Here is a 22,267-nt window from a genome sequence, read left to right as displayed (position 1 = left end):
GCTGGAGTGGACTCCTTGGTACTGCTGAAATTAGGGATGGGAGCAGAGGGCTGTTTTAGTGTCTTAAGGCATTTACCCATTATGAGTCACATATTAAAGGCTGTTTAGATGTATTTTGAGTTCATTCATTTGATGATTTAGCAAAATTTTATTGAGTATTTATTAAGATAGTGGTTAAGAGCCTAGGTATTAGAGACAGCCTGCACAAGTTCAAATCCTGTCTCTGCTGAGTGACCTTGGTCAACCAAGTTACTTAGTAGGTTTCTTGAAAGGATTAAATGAATTGATATTTGCAAAGCGCTTAGTGTGTCATTCATGTCATTCGGGGCATTGGCCTTAGGTAGGAGCCTAGACCATTTAGCCATAGCCTTAAGGAAGGGCAGGGTGTATGGCCACAAGGGTAGACATACAGATGTGCCGTGGAAAGCTGCGGAAGCTCTCTTTTGATTGCTTCTTAGAAAGCAAAGGCATTGCTTGAATGTGAAGATGGGGTACAAGGTATTGGAGGCTTGAGGAGAGACAGGAGAAAGTAATGAAACAATCTAGAAGAACAGGAGAGTGAATGGAGTAGGGAAGCATCAAGGGCCCATTGAGGTTAGTGGGTATGAATTATAAATTGAGACTAGTGAGCATGGTTCTGTGTTTTTCTCTAATAGTGTTCAGATATGAGGGTAATAACTTGGATTGTGTTAGAATATTGAATTTAACCAGAGTTGGGGTTTCGGTGAATCAGGAGAAAAGCAAGGAAGTTAAGGATGTATGTAAAGATGAGGTAGTAGAAGACCTTGGAATCTAAGCTGGATAAGGAGAAAAGGAAAGTCTAAGTCCCCATTTCTCCCTCCCCCAGCCCCTGGCAACCACCATTCTACTTTCTGTCTACGAATTTAACTACTCTAGGCAGACCTCACATGAGTGCAATTGTAAAATATTTGTCCTTTTGTGTTGGCCTTATTTTACTTAGCATAATGTCTTCAAGGTTCATCCATGTTGTAATATGTGTCAGAATTTTCTTTCCTTTTAAAGGCTAAATAGTGTTCCATTCTGTGTTTGTAGCACATCTTTTTTATCCCTTTATCCGTCAATGGACACTTGTGTTGCTTCCGCCTTTCAATTTATGAATAATGCTGCTATGAACATGGTGTACAAATAATTGTTTGAGTCCTGGCTTTCAGTTCTTTTGGCTGTATTTCCAGAAGTGCAGTTGCTGGTTCATATGATAATTCTGTGTTTAATTTTTTGAGGAACTGCCATACTGTTTTTTTCCGCAGTGGCTGTACCATTTTACGTTCCCACCAGCAATGCTCAAGGGTTCCAATTTCTCCAGATGCTCGCCAACACTTGTTATTTTCTGGTGTTTTGTTTTGTTTTTTATAGTAGCAATCCTAATGGGTGTGAAGTGGTATCTCATTGTGGTTTACCTTTGCATTTCCCTGATGATTAGTGATGTTGAACATCTTTTCATGTACATATTGGCCATCTGTATGTATATCTTCTTTAGAGAATGAAAAAAAATGATAACTCATTTTATAGTAAGATCTTAGTTACCCTAATTCAATTGTTGGCAAAACATGATCTGAACTGAGTTTAGACTATATATATTCTTTACTTATCCCATTTAATGTGACTATTCATATGCTTTGCTAAAGAAATATTAATGTATCTGATTATGGAGCATTGTCCCAAATCCTACTGAGGCTGTTGATTTAAGATACATATAGGTACTGTAGTACTTCTCTAACATGAGAAAAATTCAGTATTCCAAAGTACATTCTATTCCAAGGGTTTTGGATAAGAGACTGTGGACATGTAGTTGCTTCATTTCTTCAGAAAACTAAGTTCCAGTTCAAAGAAACTTACACACAAACTTTTGGAATTCAGAAATTAATTAGTTGAGGACTGCCCATACTTTCTATCTCACCTTGTACCCGGTTGGTTCTTTTCTGTCTTTGTGCTTCACTCTCGATATTCCTGTCCTGGAGTTCTTTACCTCTTAAATTCTCTGATCCTTGCTTCTCTCCCCTCCCCCCATCTATAAAGCAGGCATGTTGTTTCCTACTTTGAGGAATGGATTGTGGGGAATAAATGAGATGACAGTGCGAGGCGCAGAGACTGCACAGTAGGTGCCGCACACATGCTGAGTCTCTTTACTCCTTAAGGTCATGCTCTCTCCACTTGGCAGCATGTGAACTCATTCTTATGTATCTCTTTCATCAGGTAACTTTTCATCCCTAAGGAACAGAATTATTTTTTATCATAGTTTTTATGGGAAAATGTTCAAATACCAGAAAGACATGTCCTCTCCCCACAGTTCACATTCTCATGCTGATACTAAGGGTACAGTCCTACCCTCCACTCCCACCCCAAAATGTCATTTCCCACAGGGAATGGAAAAGGAAGTTCTGGCAGAGGGAGGGATCAGGGCTGTATCTACATCAGTTGTAATTTTCGTTCTGTACCAGATCTAGACTTGGGGGTCTCTCTGTGCAAGAGTGGTCTCTATGTTGGAAAATATATATTAGTCATTTGACAGAAGTGGAGTTTTTGCAGAAGAATACAGTCTTTTCTCATAAATTGCTGGTAATAAAAGTTTTATTTTCTAGAATAGGCATATTTAAAGTTACCTTTTGATTTAGCCCAAGGTTTACTAGTGCATTTAGTGCCCCCCTTACTTTCTTAGATTAAAAAGTCCATTCTGGCCCAGAATATATGTTATGTTTTAAAGATTTTGACATATTCAAATGAGAAGGAGGGCACAGAGTGGCAGAACCTGAGTTAAAAGTTTAAAAAAATGTTGTGCCCTTGATTATATTAGATATCTGCTACTTTGAAAGCTGCATGTTTAATGAAATTTTGACTGAAATTTAAAAATAAAATGACTTAGTAAAGATAACCTTGTAATTCAGATTTGACAATTTGAATTTGGCAAGGACTAGGTTAATGAGTGGTGTAGATGCAGCTGTTACTTCCTCACTGCACAGAGCCTTTGTTAATTTCCAGACCTTGGTAAAGGGAAACACACTGGCTCAGAGGCTTCTTTCCCAAGGGAGCTGGAGGTCATGGAACCCTGTGGCTGTTCGCATCTCACGGTGCAGGAAGGCGAGGGCTGCGAAGGCAGAGAAGGTCTGCTCTGAGTCTGGTTTTACATAGACCCTTCTCGTGGCGGCGATGTGCAGACAGTTGTCCTGGGCCTGGGTGTCCACTTTTGCGTTGGGCATCCACCTGGAGGAGCGCCAGGCAGCGGATGGGAAAGCTCTCACACAACAGGCGGTGCCACAGCAGGTGCATGGTCTCACCTTTCGTGCTTCCTGTTTGATCCTTGACTCAGGAAGTTAGATTTGGTTTCTGATATTGGTTATTCTGATATTTTCTGTACTACTATTCTTGTTGTTTTGAGCTGTGAAGATAGGCTAAAAGATACTACTTTATGAATTAGAATACATGATTCTGGAATGTAGTTTAAAGAACGGTGTGTTTAAACTCTTTTGCAGAGTTCTATTTTGGTTTTCAGAAATGAAAAAAATCTTATTTTAACCCTGTCTTGTGTTTTTCTTTTTGATTTTTGCCTTTGGAAGAGCCTCAGTACTCCTTGGTGTCATAACACAGTTTATCCAACTAATAGATGTTTGTCTTTTGTTTTGAGGTGTCTGAGGAAGAGGTGAGGTTTCACCTGGCTTGTGTTCCAGCATGAAACCTGAGACAAGTCCCTTGGCCTTTTATAAAAGGGACTGGTTAGAAAGACCAGAGAGAGAGCTCTCAGATGAGTTGTGGTGCAAAGCCTTCTTCCTCAAATGAATTTATACGAAAAGTGAATAAAAACCTCTGATTTTTTTTAGTTTTGTTAGAAGGGGTGTGTGTGTGTGTGTGTGTGTGTGTGTGTGTGTGTGTGTGTGTTTGTCACGAGCTCCATCAAGAGACTTTAGTAATCTCGCAGTGGTTTTTAAAGCATGAAGTTGAAGGATAATTTTGGTTGCTCGTTTGAAGAGTTATTAATACTCGTGTTTGATTAGGCTAAATTCTAGCTCCTTTTTTAAAAAAAAGTCAGTTAATGTTTATAGAATATCCATAATAAATATATATGCATATATATTATATGTTATATGCATAACACACACGGGGGCATACCTTGTTTTATTGCACTTCACTTTATTGTGCTTCACAGACAGTTAGGTTTTTACAGATTGAAGGCTGTGGCAGCTCTGAGTTGAGCAAGTGTATCAGCACCACTTTTCCAGCAGCATTTGTTCACTTTGTGCCTCTGTCACATTTTGGTAATTTTTGCAATATTTCAGACTTTTTCGTTATTATTATATTTGTTCTCGTGATCTGTTATGGTGACTTGCTGAAGGCTCAGATAATGGCTAGCGTTTTTTAGCAGTAAAGTATTTTTAAATTAAGGTATGTCCATTGTTTTTTTTAAGACATAATGCTATTGCAAACTTAATAGACTAGAGTGTAGTGTAAGTACTTTTATATGCACTGGGAGACCAAAAAATTCGTGTGACTTGCGATATTCACGATATTTGTTGCTGTGGTCTGGAGCCGAATCCACAGTATCTCTGAGGTATGCCTATATACATGTATACATATATGAATCTGGCTATATTGGGTGCAGGGCAAATCAAATTCCCCTTGGATTTAAGGTGTTAAAACCTGATCCTTGTAGTCATTAGCAGTGGCTTATATTTGAACTGCTGCTGTGGAAGTCCTAAACGCTTTACAAGTTATTCTTTTTTTTAAGATAGTGTAGTTCAGGTTATTGCAGGGATGGGGGTATAGAAATTATTTTAATTATAAACAGAAGATAGATAAAAAGGGATAAAAGTATGTGTTTAACAGAGTATTACTTTCTTTGGTTAAACCTATGAAAGCCACTAAGAAGGGAATTTTAGGGGCAGTGTAAAATGAAGACTCTTACTTGTTTTGTCATATTCCTTAATATCTATTTGCACAAACTGGAGGATGATTCCTTTCTGTACGTGCTCACGTGTTTAGTAGGTCATTGCTGTTGCTGTCAGTTGGGACACTATACATGTGATCTCGGCCAGTGGGCAGCAAGCACTCCTCCCCACCCCTGACTTTATATCCCCATGTGCTGGCAGGGTCTCTTTAACAACTAAGTGATTAAGGAGTGAGTTTAGTTGAGGATATTCACAGTATTATTAAATGTGGAAACTGCAATGTCACCAGCTGCATTTGGTTCTAAGATTTATTAGCATTTTTATTCTTCATTTGGATGCTCTATTTAAAGAATAGTACAGCTTATTTCAAAACTTACTAGCTTGTTCCTGGCTTTTAAAATTTTCCCGTGGAATCCTGAGAAGGTGACACTTAGATTCAGATGGGTTTTTTTTTGTTTTGTTGGTTTTGTCATCTGTCTGAGTGTATTTAATTTAGCTAACTTACGTAATTAATGTATTTTCTCACTGCACAGAAAGTTGGAGTGACCGGTCCCCCTGATCCGCAAGTCCGCTGTCCCTCTGTTATTGAGTTTGGGAAGTATGAAATCCACACCTGGTACTCTTCTCCATATCCTCAAGAATACTCAAGGTATGTTTTAAGAAACCATTTACCTTCCGTTCTTAGATTCATAGAACTTCAGCACTAGAAGGGATCTTGGAGACATTGTAGTGCAGTTCATGTTTTTACATTTGAAAAAACTGGTTGGTTTTAAATGTCCATAATAGCAGCATACTTTGGCAGCCACTTAATCTCAGTTGGCTTTAGATTTTCTTTGCTGTATTCTGTCCAAAAGCTATTACTTAAGATTGGAAACCTGACACATTGTCAGAATGAAAGGGGAACATTTCTTGTTTATGAGAAATTTGCTTGCCTTCATACCTCACACGAAGAATTTTTTTAAAAGGGAGATTCTTATTTTTAACTATAAATAAAGTTTCACCGAGTAGCCTTTTATTTAAATTTTTATAATTTAACAAACTTAGTAAATGATTTGTTTTCCCAGGAATAATTGGACAAATATTACATATAAATGGCTTGGGTTTCTAGATATAAAAACTGGTCAGTCACCAGCTTTTTGGGATAAGGCAGCATGTCAGATTTGTTTCATGACTCAACTCTGACATTTATAAGCTACATAACCTTAAGTTACCCAGCTACTTGGTACCTCAGTTTCCTCATCTGTAAAATAGAGATAACAGTAGTTCTTACTTCATGAGGTTTATTATGAACATTAAATGAGTTGAAATATGTAAGTCACTTCAAAATGGTGAGTGCCCAGTAATGTCAGTTATTATTACTTTTTTCTTTTAGGGTTGAAATTAAAAGAGTTAAAATAAGATTTGGTCAAAAAATTAAATACTGGCCTACCATTTGAAGTACGGCAGTCATATTAATTCTTTCTTTAATCCATAAGCTACATATGCCTCAGTTTCCCATTTAGCAGAGTGTTGTTAGGAATAATAAATTACGGTGCTCTGTGGGTTAAACACGTATTCAAAGTACTCATTATATAACTTCTTACCTATCTAGTGACATGGTTTGTCTAAAATGATAGCCAAAATAATTATACTGACAGTGATTTATTTAGTGCTTTATAGTATACACAGTGCTTTAATATGGGTTATTTCTAAGAAGCTGGGAATAGGCCAGTATAATTGTTAAAAAACTAGAACTCAGTATCTTTTTAAACTTTTTCTTTCCATGTAACTTAATAACTTGCTTGTCTGGTTTCCAAGTCTAACAGAAAAAGAAAAATAAGAATGAGAGTGTTCTTACAGACCTAGACCTCAGTGACCAAAAGAAAAAGAGAGAGAGAGAGAGAGACAAAGCAAAACTCAGATTAAATTATATTTATATATTATTTTATGTGTATATGTTAAAAGAGGGAAGGAAATTCCTCAACTACCTACAGAACACAGGTATTCAGTGCAATTTCCTCCTCAGGAGTTCTGGATAGCCAGGATATTGTGTGATCAAGAACAACAAAGTTGAGGAATTAATTCCTTCATTAAAATAAATTATTTTAATAAATTATTATTTAAAGTAATAGTAATTTAAAATACATTTAAAATAAATTATTGCCTTTTTTAAGTGAGCTGTCCAAATCACAAGAGTGCTCCACTTAGAAAAGAAAGCTTGTTCAACACATGTGTCACCTGTTCCAGGGATTGTAGTGCAGAGATTGGAACCACAGGCACCTTCTTTCTTCCTCTCAAGGGGAGGAGAAGAACTCCATTTACTCAGGAATGGAGATAGAGAGAAGATGAGAATGGACCCAACCATGAGGCTGTTGATTTTAAGATATTAAGCCTCATTAAAAATGTGCTTTTTGGGCTTCCCTGGTGGCGCAGTGGTTGAGAGTCTGCCTGCCAATGCAGGGGACACGGGTTCGAGCCCTGGTCTGGGAAGATCCCACATGCCGCGGAGCGGCTGGGCCCGTGGGCCACAATTACTGAGCTTGCGCGTCTGGAGCCTGTGCTCCGAAACAAGAGAGGCCGCGATAGAGGCCCGCGCACCGCGATGAAGAGTGGTCCCCGCTTGCCACAACTGGAGAAAGCCCTCGCGCAGAAACGAAGACACAACACAGCCATAAATAAATAAATAAATAAATAAATAAAATTTAAAAAAAAATGTGCTTTTTGTTCTGATGAGGTTGTCACTAGAACGTGACTTCTTAATCAGCTTTGAGGGGATTAGTTATCAGTGAAAGAATGAACAGACATTGCCAGCAGAAAAATAAATAACCAGAAAAGTATAATAGGAATTGTAATAGAAAGCAGCAGTAGGGTAAGAACTGTAAAATTCATCAACTTTCTTAAGTAGAATTTTAGACATTTTCTATTCATTTCCTTATCCACCATTGTGGAGGGTTCCCTGAATTTTCCATCAGAAAATATTCTGTAATTTAATAAGCTCTTTAGTATTGATAATTATGATTTTTTTCTATCTATTCATAATTTTAAGTACATTGTTAGAAAACCACATATATCTATTTAAAATGAGTTTAGGCTTGTTTCACTTCTGAGTTCTTTTAAACTTGAGTTGACTATAATGTCTAGAGATCTTATGTTTTCCAAATAATAAACCTGTATTTTTACTTTGTTAATGACTATTATTCTCTGCTAAATTACTTCAAATTATTTTCTTGTTGTTAAAGGTTTTAAACACTTTTTAAAAAATTCCAAATCCTAAAGCATGCAAAATAGGACAATTGGAGCAAAAACAAAAACGATCACAGGAGGAAAAATCTTTTGGGAAGTGGGATTATGCATTGTCTCCTATAATATTCAGATATTTGTGTGTGTGGTGTATGTTAAGTAATCTTGCATCCATGACTTAAAAACAAAACAAAACAAAATGAAACAACAACAATGAAGCAATAATGCTGCTTCATTTGGAGCAGTATGATTAAGTCTCAGATGTTGAAAAATAGAAACCAGAGTCTTAACCCTAGGTTTCTCCAACAGGGCCATGTGATGCACACACATGGAAGACAGGTCCATAGAGGGTCCTGCTCTGCCTTTAAAAACATGACATTGATGGGCTAGAGGCAAGAGGAACTGTGATCATGGGATAGCCTCTACTCCTGAGCTGCTTAGTGCCTAGCTTCTTAATGACCTCTTTGCTGCAAGAGCATATTAAGATCCTAAGAAGGCAGATTCCCATATTATTGAGTAGCTTAGGAACCTTGCTCTACCTTTTTATCCTGTTCCTGACTTGATTTGATGCGTAGATTATGACAGCCCCAGTTACTAAAGAACAGCCTCCTTGAAGTCCTTGAATGACGATTAAATGATGACGTAAAATGGATGAAAGAATAAAAATATTCATATTACTAATTATAAATAATAGCAGCTATAGTTACCATTCACTGAGCTTGCTACTGGACTAAACATCTCTGGAATAATTCTGTGAGGTGGATATTGCTTTCTTCGTTTTACAGCCTAGGACCCAGCAAACATATTCAAGACCGTACAGTTTATAAGCAGCAGAACCAGGATTTAATCCCACTTTTCTCTTACCATATAGCCATAACCTTTAACCTCTGTGCTTCACTACTCCATACAGCATTGATATCTAGATTGATCTTAGATGGCTTGTACCATAGTCTTTGACTTAAGTAGTATTTGATGTAATTTTTATTCTATTAAAATTTTACTACAAGTTGACCTATTATAAAAGTCACACAAACTGCTACTATCTTGGGCAATGTTCAAAAGCCAAGAAGGTATTGTAGGAATTTCTAGGAAGAATATTTGCATCATCCTAGAAGTAAGGGAACCAATAAGCTGCAGCCCAGTCCTGACTTCATAGACTGTGGTGTCCATGTAATGGGTGACTTTAAAATAAATGTCAAGTATGGGGGCTATACCGCATGATGCAGCTAATCACAGTGACCATACACCTACTTGATAGTCAAGGCCGAGGTGCTCTCAGGAAGAAGATGACAGAAAGCAGCACCCAGCAGTATTCTTTAGGGCAGGGAGTATTCATAATCTCAATAACTGCATTTCATTTCGTGTGATCTAATGTTTTTCCTATATGATAATATCTTTTCATTGAGAGAACTGCAGCCATTTGTACTATTAGTAGAAGAAATGTTTTGTTTTTTCCTGGAGTTTTATTAGATGATTCCCTTTAGACTAACAGTGTCATCCCAGTAGACTTGGTTTTAATAAAGTAAGAGGCTTTTAAAATACAAAGGAGCATAAGAGACTATGACAAACAACTGTATGCCAATCAAATGGACAACCTAGAAAAAATGGAAAAATTCCTAGAAATTTACAATCTCCCAAGGCTGAAGCAGGAAGAAATAGAAGATATGAACAGACCAATTCTCAGTAATGAAATTGAATCAGTAATAAAACAACTTCCAATAAACAAAACCCCAAGACCAGATGGCTTTATAGATGAATTCTACCAAACGTTTAGTGAAGAGTTAACACCTGTCCTTCTCAAACTATTCCAAAAAACTGCAGAGGAAAGAATGCTTCTGAACTCATTCTATGAGGCCAGCATCACCCTGATACCAAAACCAGATAAAAATACCACAAGGAAAGAAAATTACAGGCCAGTATCACTGATGAACATAGATACAAAAATCCTCAACAAAATACTAGCAAACCAAATACAACAATACATTAAAATGATCATAAACAATGATCGTAAGCAATAATCAAGTGAGATATATCCCAGGGATTCAGAGGTTTTTCAGTATCTGCAAATCAGTCGGTGTGATATACACCACATTAGCAAATTGAAGGAGAAAAATGATATAATCATCTCAGTAGATGCAGAAAAAGCTTTTGACAAAATTCAACATCCATTTATGATAAAAACTCTCCAGAAAGTGGGCATAGAGGGAACATACCTCAGCATAATAAAGGCCATATATGATAAGCCCACAGCTAATTTCATACTCATTTATGGAAAGCCAAAAGCATTTCCTCTCAGATCAGGAACAAGACAAGGGTGCCCACTCACCACTTTTATTCAACACAGTGTTGGAAGTCCAAGCTACAGCAGTCAGACAAGAAAAAGAAATAAAAGGAATCCCGATTGGAAGGGAAGAATTAAAACTGTCACTGTTTGTAGATAACATGCTACTATTCATAGAAAATCCTAAAGATGCGCAAAAAACTTCTAGAGCTCATCAATGAATTTGGTAAAGTTTCAGGATACAAAATTAATATACAGAAATCTGTTGCATTTCTGTACACTAACAGTGAACTATCAGAAAGAGAAATTAAGGAAACAATCCCATTTACAGTTGCATCAAAAAGAATAAAATACCTAGGAATAAACCTACCTAAGGAGGTAAAAGACATGTACTCAGAAAACTATTAAGACATTGATGAAAGAAATTGAAGATGACACAAACAAATGGAAAGATATACTGTGTTCATGGATTAGAAGAATTATTATTGTTAAAAATGACCATATTACGCAAGGCAATCTACCGATTCAGTGCAGTCCCTATCAAATTACTAATGGCATTTTTCATAGAACTAGAACAAAAATTTTAAAATTTGTGTAGAAACACAAAAGATCCTGAATAGCTAAAACAATCTTGAGAAAGTAAAACAGAGCTGGAGGCATCATGCTCCCTGACTTCAGACTATACTACAAGTCTACAGTAATGAAAACAGTATGGTACTGGCACAAAAACAGACACACAGATCAATGGAACAGGATAGAAAGCCCAGAAATAAACCCACGCACTTATGGTCAATTAATCTATGACAAAGAAAGCAAGAATGTACAATGGGGAAAAGACAGTCTCTTCAGTAAATGATGGTGGGATGACTGGACAGCTACATGCAACAGAATGAAACTAGACAATTTTCTTAAACCATGCATAAAAATAAACTCAAAATGGTTTAAAGACCTAAAGATAAGACCTGAAACCATACAACTTCTAGAAGAAAATATAGGTGGAACACTCTTTGACATAAATCACAGCAGTTTTTTTGAGGATCTGTCTCCTAAAGCAAAGGAAGCAAAAGCAAAAATAAACAAATGGGGGCTTCCCTGGTGGCGCAGTGGTTGAGAATCTGCCTGCCGATGCAGGGGACACGGGTTCGAGCCCTGGTCTGGGAAGATCCCACATGCCACGGAGCGACTAGGCCCGTGAGCCACAGCTGCTGAGCCTGCGAGTCCGGAGCCTGTGCTCCGCAACGGGAGAGGCCGCGACAGTGAGAGGCCCGCGCACCGCGATGAAGAGTGGCCCCCGCTCGCCGCAACTGGAGAAAGCCCTCGCACAGAAACGAAGACCCAGCGCAGCCATAAATAAATAAATAAATAAATAAAATTTAAAAAAATTAAAAAAAAAAAACAAAAAAACAAATGGAACCTAATTAAACTTAAAAGCTTTTGCCCAGCAAAGGAAACCACTGACGAAATGAAAAGACAACCTACTGAATGGGAGAAAATACTTGCAAATGATATGACCAATAAGAGGTTAATATCCAAAATATATAAACAGCTCATACAACTCAACATCAAACAAACAAACAAAAAACCCTCAAAACCAAGCTGATTAAAAAATGGGCAGAAGACCTGAATAGATCTTTTTCCAAAGAAGACATGCAGATGGCCAACAGGCATGTGAAAAGATGCTCAACATTGTTAATCATTAGAGAAATGCAAATTAAAACCACAATGAGATATTACCTCATGCCTGTCAGAATGGCTGTCATCAAAAAATCTACAAATAACAAATGTTGGCAAGGATGTGGAGAATAGAGAACCATTGTACACTGTTGGTGGGAATTTAAATTTATGCAGTTACTGTGCAGAACAGTATGGAGGTTCCTCAGAAAACTAAAAATAGAACTACCATATGATCCAACAATTCCCCTTCTGGGTATATATCCAAAGAAAACAAAAACATTAAAGCGAAAAGATATATGCACCTCAATGTTCATAGCAACATTGTTTACAATAGTGAAGACACAGAAGCAACCTAAGTGTCCATCAACAAATGAATGGATAAAGAAGATGTTATGTATATATAACATATTCTTTATGTATGTGTGTGTGTGTGTGTGTGTATATATGTACATATGACAAAGGAATACCACTCAGCCATAAAAAAGAATGAAATAATGCCATTTGTAGCAACATGGATGGACTTGGAGGGTATTATGCTTAGTAAATAAGTCAGACAAAAAAAATACTATATGATATCACTTATATGTGGGATCTAAAAAATAAACTAGTGGATGTAACAAAAAAGAAATAGACACACAGACACAGGGAACAAGCTAGTGGTTACCAGTGGGGAGAGGGAAGGGGGAGGGGCAAGACAGTGGTGCAGATGAAGAGGTGCAAACTACTATGTATAAAATAAATAAGCTAAAATGACATATTGTACAGCACAGGGAACATAGCCAATATTTTAATAATAACTATAAATGGAGTATAACTTTTAAAAATTGTGAATAACTATGTTGTACACCTGGGACTTATTGTACATCAGCCATACCTCAATAAAAAAAAAGAAAGAAAAATAAGTAGGAGGCTTTAAAAATGTTTTCAGCAGGAAGTGATCTAGAATAAACTAGATCATATTATGCTTGCTTCTATTTTATTAGTTTTCACATAATAAGGCCCAGTGAAGTTTTTAAAAAAATAATCAATAAAATGCCGTACATCTTGCTATTCCAAGTAAACACCTTGAAGTTGGCATTTGTCATTATTGTTACCTGGAAAAGTCACTGGTTCTTTCTCTCTTCCCTCCCCCTCCCTCCTCTCCCCCCCTTCCCTTCCCCCTCCCCCTCTCTTCTCTTCCCTCCCTCCATCTCTCTGTCCCTTACTTTCTTTCTTATTTCAAAAAGCTCAGAATTTTGTTTAGGTTTTTCAGATTCACATTTGTAGGAAATATTTATTTGTATTATTTAGCTGTCACACTGAACCTATACTCAAGGATTCTTCTATATCTTCATGTTGCAACAAGTTAAAATTGGTCATTGAGAATTTATTTTTTAAAGTATAGTTGATTTACAATATTGTATTAGTTTCAGGTGTACAGCAAAGTGATTCTGTTATATATATTTATATATATTATAAATAATTTGATATATATTAGATTATTTTCCATTATATCAGTAGGTTATTACAAGATAATGAATATAGTTCCCTGTGCTACACAGTAGATTCTTGTTGCTTATCTATTTTATATATAGTTTATATCTGTTAATCCCATACTCCTAATTTATCCCTTCCGCCCTCCCTTTCCCCTTTGGTAACCATAAGTTTGTTTTCTGTGTTTGTGAATCTGTTTCTGTTTTGTATGTAGATTCATTTGTATTTGTTTTTAGACTCCACATATAAATGATACCATAAAATATTTGTCTTTCCCTGTCTGACTTCACTTAGTATGATATTCTCTAGGTCCATGCATGTTGCTGCAGATGACAATAGTTCGTTCTTCATGGCTGAGTAATATTCCATTGTATGTATATGGGTGTGTATGTATATGTACCACATCTTCTGTTGATGTGCACTTGGGTTGCTTCCATGTTTGGGCTATTGTAAATAGTGCTGCTATGAACATTGAGGTTCATGTATCTTTTCAGAGAGTTTTTGTCTTTTCTAGATATAACTCATTGAGAATTTAGAACAGGTAAAGAATAGGTAAGTAGTAGAGTAGTTGCAGGGAGGAGGATGCCATTAAGTACATTTATAGGGAGAACCTCATTCCTCCACCTTCCTTTGAAGAAGAAATTGTTCAAAATCCAAGATATTCAGGAAGACAAGGCTGGCAGTTGTGGGTCATCTTTGAGACTCAGTACATTTAGTGCCCACATAACATGATGAAGTATACAACTGGGGCCATTTCATTTTGAGGTTTTTTTAGTTCTGGTGGTAAAGAAGGAAAAAGCTATTTATCCTGCTGTCGTTCCTTCTCTTGAGTAGTTTGAGGCAACATGCAAAGGAAATAAGCAGAGTGGCCTAGGAAGCCTTTCTTTTCTGTGCTCTTGGCTCCTGCTTCTTTTATTTATAATGTCAGTCATTATTTGTTTCACTCAGTACTTTATTTTGGAATGGCTTTTTTTGGTACTAATGATATAATTTTGGGTTGTTTGAGTTTGACTAACATTAGATATTATTTTTGTGTTACATATTGTAGACATTTAGAAATACTCTATACCACAGCAGTTCCATGGAAGCTTTTAGTGTGCTGAATGGCAGTTTTAAAGCTAAGATGTGGGATTGTAGAGAAGGAATTAATACACATTGTGAATCCCCAAGGGAGAAGAAAAAATTAATCACATGCCTTTTCCCACTTTACTTGAGCATGAAACACTTAAGTGTATACAGAACTAGTGTTCCATAATACACCTGGGAAAGGCTTTAGTTGAATGTTAGATGTTTTCAGATAAATATGCTTCAAAAGCTGCTTCTAAAGTAGAACTTGAAAAAATAGTTATGGTCTTCACACGTGAACAAAGCAAACATTTTTGTACATTAATCTACTTTTTCTTTAATTCCAGATTAATCTTTTTAAAGCATAGCTATCTAAATTGATGGCAACTAAATTAATGAGGTTTTTGTTTTTTTTTTTAATTTCCTTCAGCCTCAGTACTTATTTATATGAGGGAAGATACAGTATTTTATTTGGATTATATTCTTTGTCATCATATCATCCAGTATATTCACATATGCAGTTTTCATTGTAGGGTCAGATCTTAGCTTACCAAGGCGTGCTTACCGGTTGTGGACACAGTTCAGGATGCACGGAGGCCTCTGTGCTGAGGATGCATGGGGTGTATATTTTATAAGAGAGAGCCGTGGGGGGGGTCTTCTCAGTTCAGACTAAAATACATATAAAAGCCACTGGTGTTTAGTTTTAGGTTATGTTCCTTCTGTTACTTTATGAACTGATCTCATCACTTTGTTGCCTAGCTCCTCATAAAAGGGACATTATAAGGAAGAAATCCTGTTAAACTACGGCTAATATAGCAATAATAATAGCTAACAGTCTTGCTAATAGCAATAGCAAGACTAATAGCTAATAGTCTTGCTATTAGCAATACGGCTAATAGCTAATAGTCTTGCTATTAGCAATAAGGCTAATAGCAAGACTGTTGAATAAATATAAATGATATGACTATAACGGAGAATATGTGAATGAATAAATTGAAATTTTATTTCACCTTGAAAAATAGACTTTTGAGTTGCAGGATTTAATGTGATATTTAACTAGAGAGAAAGCCAGAATTTCACTGGTGGAAAGAAGGAGGTAGTGTAGTATGTCCTAACTTGAAAAAAACATATTATAATTTTATACTTAAAAAGATATACAAAATCTGCTTTTATAATACCTACTATATGTCCATCTTACTCAGCACTCTGTACCTAGTATACCTAGCACAGGGGCCTGATAGTCAGTATTCAATAAATGTTCATTTTCTGAAATTAATGAGTGAATTATCAAATAAAGGAAGAAAGAATATAGAGCGTAACAAAATCTTCTTCACTTATTGGTGTGTTCTCAAGGTAGACTTTACTTTTTATTTACTGGAGATTATCAAGGAGTAGAGAAGGTGAGATTTTCATGTCTGTCCCGTGGGTAACTTAAAAAGACTGCAAAGTATTAGTCTAATAGGAAGAGCACTGAATTGGGTGAATTGATTCTCACCCCTGCCTTCTTGCCGTTAATTAGTTGGATCCTGTTATTCAACTTAGTTTTATCTTTAGTTTTTGTTTTTCCTTTTTTTCATTTGATTAATGGGGATAACGATACATTCTTTACCTTTTTACCTGGGTAGTAATGAGAATCAAAAAAGAATAGTGATGAAAGTTTAAAGTCTTATAAAATATAAAGCCCTCTTATTTGTGTAATTATTTTTTACAGGCTGCCTAAGTTGTATCTCTGTGAATTCTGTCTAAAATATATGAAAAGTAGAACTATTCTACAGCAGCACATGAAGAAATGTGGTTGGTTCCATCCTCCTGCTAATGAGATTTATAGAAAGAATAACATTTCTGTCTTTGAGGTAAAGTAGAAGATGTTTAGTAGTTGTCTTCCTACCCATTTCAAATACAGTGCCACCTGTACTTTATCTAATTGCACAACTTGATTTTTTTTTTGGAAATGTTATTTTACTGTTGTTCATTCACTACTGAGTCAGTAATTCAGCTGTATGAGGGAGAAGCAGAATTAGGCCAATCTAAGTGGTACGAAGTTCACAAGCGTGATCTCTGAATAAACTATTCTGTATTTCATTGAATCAAAGACATCAGTTGTAATATATCTTATTTTATGTACCACTGAGAAGGTAAAGGTACTGCTAATTATGATATATAAGACTCCATTTGATTATTAAATGCCAACAGATTTTTACTTATGTTTAGATGTGATAAGATTGTGTCTTAGAATCTATGAAATATGGCACTTAAATAAAAAGATTTCTACTGCTCTATTTAAAGGAATATTGTGTAGAGGTATGTGTAATAGCTGTATATTGAATAAATCTTAATATATTTCCTGACTGCATCGTGGTTGTATGACTTATGCTACATCTGTGATTCTGTGTTGTTAGTAGTGGTTTTTAATTTCTTGATCTCAGTTCTGTGGTTTAATTGCCAAGTATTAATTGGGTACCTTCCATGTGCTCAGTTCTGTTAATTACTATGATGATAGAATTTCAGATTGCCAGGAACTATTCCATCCCTCACTTTCTTCATCTTCCCAAAGCCTTTATTTTAGGTGAGGAATAGAGGAGCTCTTGACCTCGTGGGGAGGGAAAGGATGTGGTGTACAATAAATTACTTAAATTGCTAAAGAAATTGTAGTCTTGAAATGTCAGTGTCTTTGGGTCTGATGTAGGCAATCGTTGGCATTGTCATGAAAGAGCTGTGGCTCCAGCAGTGCCAAGAGTTACAGGGGTATTGGGAGCATACAGCCCAGTCCTCCTGGTCTTGGCCAACCAGCGCCCAAGAAATACCTCACTTGCCAGGTTGCTGCCTAGGGAACCTGCTTGGTGCTTCTGACAATAGATGATAATCCCTTGAGTAGCTTTATTTGGGGGAAATCTCATCATGGCAGTCAGATTACATTGCTTCTAGCTGCTGGCACAGATTAAACTATAATTTTACCTTGTTTTACTTGTATGTATTTTAGAAGAGGTTGCATTTAGATCTTTTGTTGAATTAAATACTTTAAAAAATACATCAGATCAGCTTGCCATCTGAAGGATTCCTGTAGTCAATCTTGTTATAAAAGCAAAAAGTGCTATTTTTAAAACTGGCCATCACCTCCTTGTCTAGACTTTTCATGCTTTGTGGAAGTGCAGTGTTTTATGTATTTAGTTGTCTTAAAATAGCAGGCACTGTACTCTGCCGTTTCAAGGGACAGCTTCCAGGTCCATTTTGTTCTGATAGCTGCCAGCTCCTCTTAGGCTGGACTGTGGGTACTCACAGGTGCTTGTTTCTGATGTGTGTTATTCTAGAACTAAAGAGACACCCTGTTGACCATTTTGTCTATTGTTTTCCTCTAGGTTGATGGGAATGTGAGTACCATTTATTGTCAGAACCTGTGTCTCTTGGCAAAATTGTTTCTTGACCACAAAACACTCTATTATGACGTGGAGCCATTTCTTTTCTATGTACTAACCCAGAATGATGTCAAGGGCTGCCACCTTGTTGGCTATTTTTCTAAAGTAAGTATATCAGCTTAAAATTTTTTTTGAATTTGTATGGAAATCTGAAACAATCTTTGCTGCTTCTCACTAGGAGACACTACAGGATGCAGCACCTCTGGGTGCCATCTAGCTTTCTGGAAAGGGAAACAAGGAACATTGAGAAACTTACCTGGTACCAGCAGGTGCCTAGTAATGTTCAACAGACTGTACTCTGCTGGGAACATAAACTGCTGCTTACCCAGAGGGAAAGCTTTACTATGACTTATACTCCCATGGTGATGATAGACAGAACTCGTGAAATAAACAGAGTCATTACCTCTCTTGAGTTCTTTCTCATTTTAAATCTCTTCCTAATTTGCACTTTAGGCATAGAAGTAAGAATTTCTAGGAAGCCATTTTTATTAAAGGGTATTTTCTCTCCTTCAATTTTTCATTCTCTTGGGGAGAAAAAAAAGTTTCTTTTGTAGTCAAATAATGTAAAAGATATACTTTCATTTAAGCAAGCCCATGGTAAAATCTAAGTGTATAAAGATAGTTAAGTGAAAAGTCCTAGTTCTGTTATTAGGCTGTTTCAATAGTTAAATATAATTTAAAATATATTGCTTGATTTATAAAAGTGTATTTATACCCACCCTATGTAGCACCAAAAAGGGAAATAAAAGAAACTTTGGTGATGAATCGTCCCACGTCTGGGGTGCCACACTGACACACCATTTGTAGCTTTGCAGATCTGTTGGGACTCGGATTCCTCTGCTCATCTCAGGCATTGACATACTGTTTTTGAGTTGCGGACGGTGTTGGGTGGCGTCATTTCATTTTATATTTTTATTCTTCTGGTATGGTTGCTTTGTGGGTAATGGCAGTGACTTAACCTTGTCCTCTCTCCTCCCAGAGGGGTGTTTTTTTCTTGATGTGCATTGCTATTCCCAAAGAACCAGGGCTGTGGTTTTGACTATTAGTCTTTGTTTCTTAAAAATTAGCATCAGTGTTTAGTCTTACCAGCCAAAAACTTGGCTTTTGTTTTCTCCACCAGGAAAAGCACTGCCAACAGAAGTACAACGTTTCCTGTATAATGATTCTTCCCCAGTACCAACGCAAGGGCTATGGCAGGTTTCTCATCGATTTCAGTAAGGATTATAGTAACATAATTGCTCATTGTCTCTTCCTGTGGACTCTCTGTGTGTGTGTGTGTGTGTGTGTGTGTATTTTTAAAGATTTGCAGATGACTTATTGGTTGCTTATATCTTTTGTCATACTGCTGAGTGGAACATTAAAGCCTAGGGCCATGAACATGTTTTTCTTTTGGTTGCATGTGAATATTTCAGAAATAGCTAATATTGGATATGAGCTTCTGTGTGATCTATAGCAAATAGTTTTAATTTGCAACTATTAATTTACAACAGAACTTAGTTCTATTTTATGCAGTTAATTCTATCTCACGACAATATTAGAAACACTGTAGAACTACTTAAATTAGTACTAATAAAGAAGTGCAGCACCTGCCCTATTTTTATTACCTAGTTATCTGAGAAAATGTGTGTGTGCATCGTTTTTTTAGTTACAGGCTCTACCTAGTGGTTAAAAATATGCTATGCACCTTTAAAAATTTTAGAAGTGAATGATACAGTAAAAAATTTAATTTGAGTTAAAATTGAAAGCTAACAGTTCTAAAAAAAGGTTATTGTGGAACTTGTAATTTGTTGTTGTTTTTTGATAAATTTATTTATTTTTGGCTGTGTTGGGTCTTTGTTGCTGCGTGCAGGCTTTCTCCTAGTTGCAGTGAGCGGGGGCTACTCTTTGTTGCGGTGCGCGGGCTTCTCATTGCGGTGGCCTCTCTTGTTGCGGAGCATGGGCTCTAGGCGCGTGGGCTTCACTAGTTGTGGCAGGCGGGCTCCGTAGTTGTGGCTCACGGGCTCTAGAGCACAGGCTCAGTAGTTGTGGCGCACGGGCTTAGTTGCTCCGTGGCATGTGGGATCTTCCTGGACCAGGGCTCGAACCTGTGTCCCCTGCATTGGCAGGCGGATTCTTAACCACTGTGCCACCAGGGAAGCCCTGCATGCATTTTGTTTTATACATTGATAATCTTGCTTAGAAAGTAAATGTATGTTTGAGGTAAATTTTATATTGATTATAAAATAGTGGTATTTGAGGGCATATTTTCCCTCAGATAATTGCTAAAAATAATATTTAAAGGAATACATTCAGAAGTAATGGTTAAACTAAGGATTTTGATACAGGCGGTTCTTCTAAATATCAGATGATTATATCACTAGTATTAATTCTCATGCAGACCAATGAAGCTTATTCTACTTGGCCTTAGACTGTACTCCTGACTGTATTTTATTGGAAATATGTGCCATTGGTTATTTTTTACATTGTCTTGGTGGGTTTTTTTTTTTCCGACTAATAGTAGAGGGTAAAACTCAGATTATTTCCTTTAATATCAGTATGTTGTTTTGAAATAGGAGTCATGATTGGACATGTATGCCATTAAGTAGCAAAGTTAGGGGAAAATATTTTACTATGCATTTATTAGTCATTTTTTTGAGATATACAAATAATTGTATGATTACAGTATTTGTTTTTATTTTAAAACATTATTTTAATGTAATGTATTTTCCCACATTACCATTCTTAGACTGATTTCCCTTAGAATTTATGCCTTTCTTTTCCTGTTCTTGAGACCCAACGCACTGGACAAGAGGAGGACAAAGTAATACCACCACACACAGTGACACTCACACACTGACATTCTTGCTCACCAGGAATTAGGGTGATAGGTAATTGTGAGGAGAGCTTTGGTTGAAGTGAGAAATCGTCATCTAAATCACTCACAGAAGAACTGCAGTCTTCAGAGATAGGGTTTTGTAAAAACTAAAGGCATTCTTTTGTATTGTGCAATTCGTGTAGATCTGTTGCCATCTAGTGGTCGAAATAAAACATGCAAGGGTGGTTTCCCCTCCTTGTATATTGAATAAAAAGCATTCTTGCCTATTAATGTGAAGTCCTGATTTTTAACAGTTCGAATATTCTAACGGTGTGATTTATATTAACTATAGACAAAGTAATACTAAGTTAATGTTCGGTGTATACAAATTATGTAATCTTCCTGCAAATTTGTTTTCAAGTGATTTTGTAATTTTGTTCTTTTCCTTGAAGGAATTTACCTTTGAAATGATAGCCTATGATACTTGGATTGATTGTGGAAGAGGGGCTTGTTATTTTTGTAAACTGCCCTCTTTTAGGCTCTCTGACATATTTGTGATTTGGGGGTTTCTTTAGGTTATTTGTTATCAAAGCGTGAAGGCCAAGCAGGGTCTCCAGAGAAACCGTTATCCGATCTAGGTCGTCTTTCCTACATGGCTTATTGGAAAAGTGTAATATTGGAGTGCCTTTATCACCAAAACGACAAGCAAATCAGCATTAAGAAGTTAAGTAAGTTGACTGGAATCTGCCCTCAAGACATTACTTCCACACTCCACCACCTGCGAATGCTGGACTTCCGGAGTGACCAGTGAGTATCACATCCCTTTGTATAACCTTTGAAAGATAATTAGGTAGAAGGTTTTGGATTGGACAGCCAAATTATCAGTTAAAGGACATAAACTAATATAAATGGTGTACTTGCTGATACTGAGACATCATTTTCCTTTCTATATTTTATACTATTGACCATATTTTTTTTTAAACTTTTTTTCTGGTCTTCCTTCTAACTTTTGGACCTAAGCTACTGAATCTTTTATTTTATTTATTGGGAGCTCCTTCACAATACAAGAAGTAACAACTGGAGAAGTAGTGTCAAATAAAATACACCCTTGATTAATTTCCATACAAATGGGACAAAAGAAATACAGGTCAAAGGAAAGACAGCTTACCCTTTTCTAGTGTGGTTGAGAAAAGGTCACAAAGAAAGGAGACATTTGGGCTAGAAAGATGGAGAGTAAAAGATAGAGGACAGGAGAGTCGCAGAAGTTTCAGAGGTGGGAAGTGTGAGATGGGAAGTGGCTGAAACAACCTCATCCCTTGCTCTAGTTGCGTGTGAAGTCTTTGTCCAGTTCATATTCTGAGCCATCTCAGTGGTGGTGTCTTCCCAGGCAGGCTTTTTGTGAAGCATTTATCTCCAGGGCTTTCTGAGGGTGTAGCTCCATATTCATTGT

At 36.7% G+C, this 22,267-nt stretch overlaps 1 protein-coding gene across 1 annotated transcript in view; it reads left to right on the top strand.

Moving 5' to 3' along the window:
- KAT6A (lysine acetyltransferase 6A) overlaps nt 1–22,267 on the top strand; it is a 107,793-nt gene that overhangs the window by 74,767 nt on the left and 10,759 nt on the right. The window contains exons 9-13 of the mRNA XM_059909215.1: nt 5,432–5,547; nt 16,322–16,463; nt 17,967–18,128; nt 19,144–19,237; nt 21,393–21,624. Of these exons, the coding sequence (XP_059765198.1) occupies nt 5,432–5,547; nt 16,322–16,463; nt 17,967–18,128; nt 19,144–19,237; nt 21,393–21,624 (746 nt within the window). The remainder of the gene's footprint in view (nt 1–5,431; nt 5,548–16,321; nt 16,464–17,966; nt 18,129–19,143; nt 19,238–21,392; nt 21,625–22,267) is intronic.

This window comes from Balaenoptera ricei, chromosome 21 (assembly GCF_028023285.1).
Source record: "Balaenoptera ricei isolate mBalRic1 chromosome 21, mBalRic1.hap2, whole genome shotgun sequence".
NCBI lineage: Eukaryota > Metazoa > Chordata > Mammalia > Artiodactyla > Balaenopteridae > Balaenoptera > Balaenoptera ricei.
This window is presented reverse-complemented; position numbering and strand designations above follow the sequence as displayed.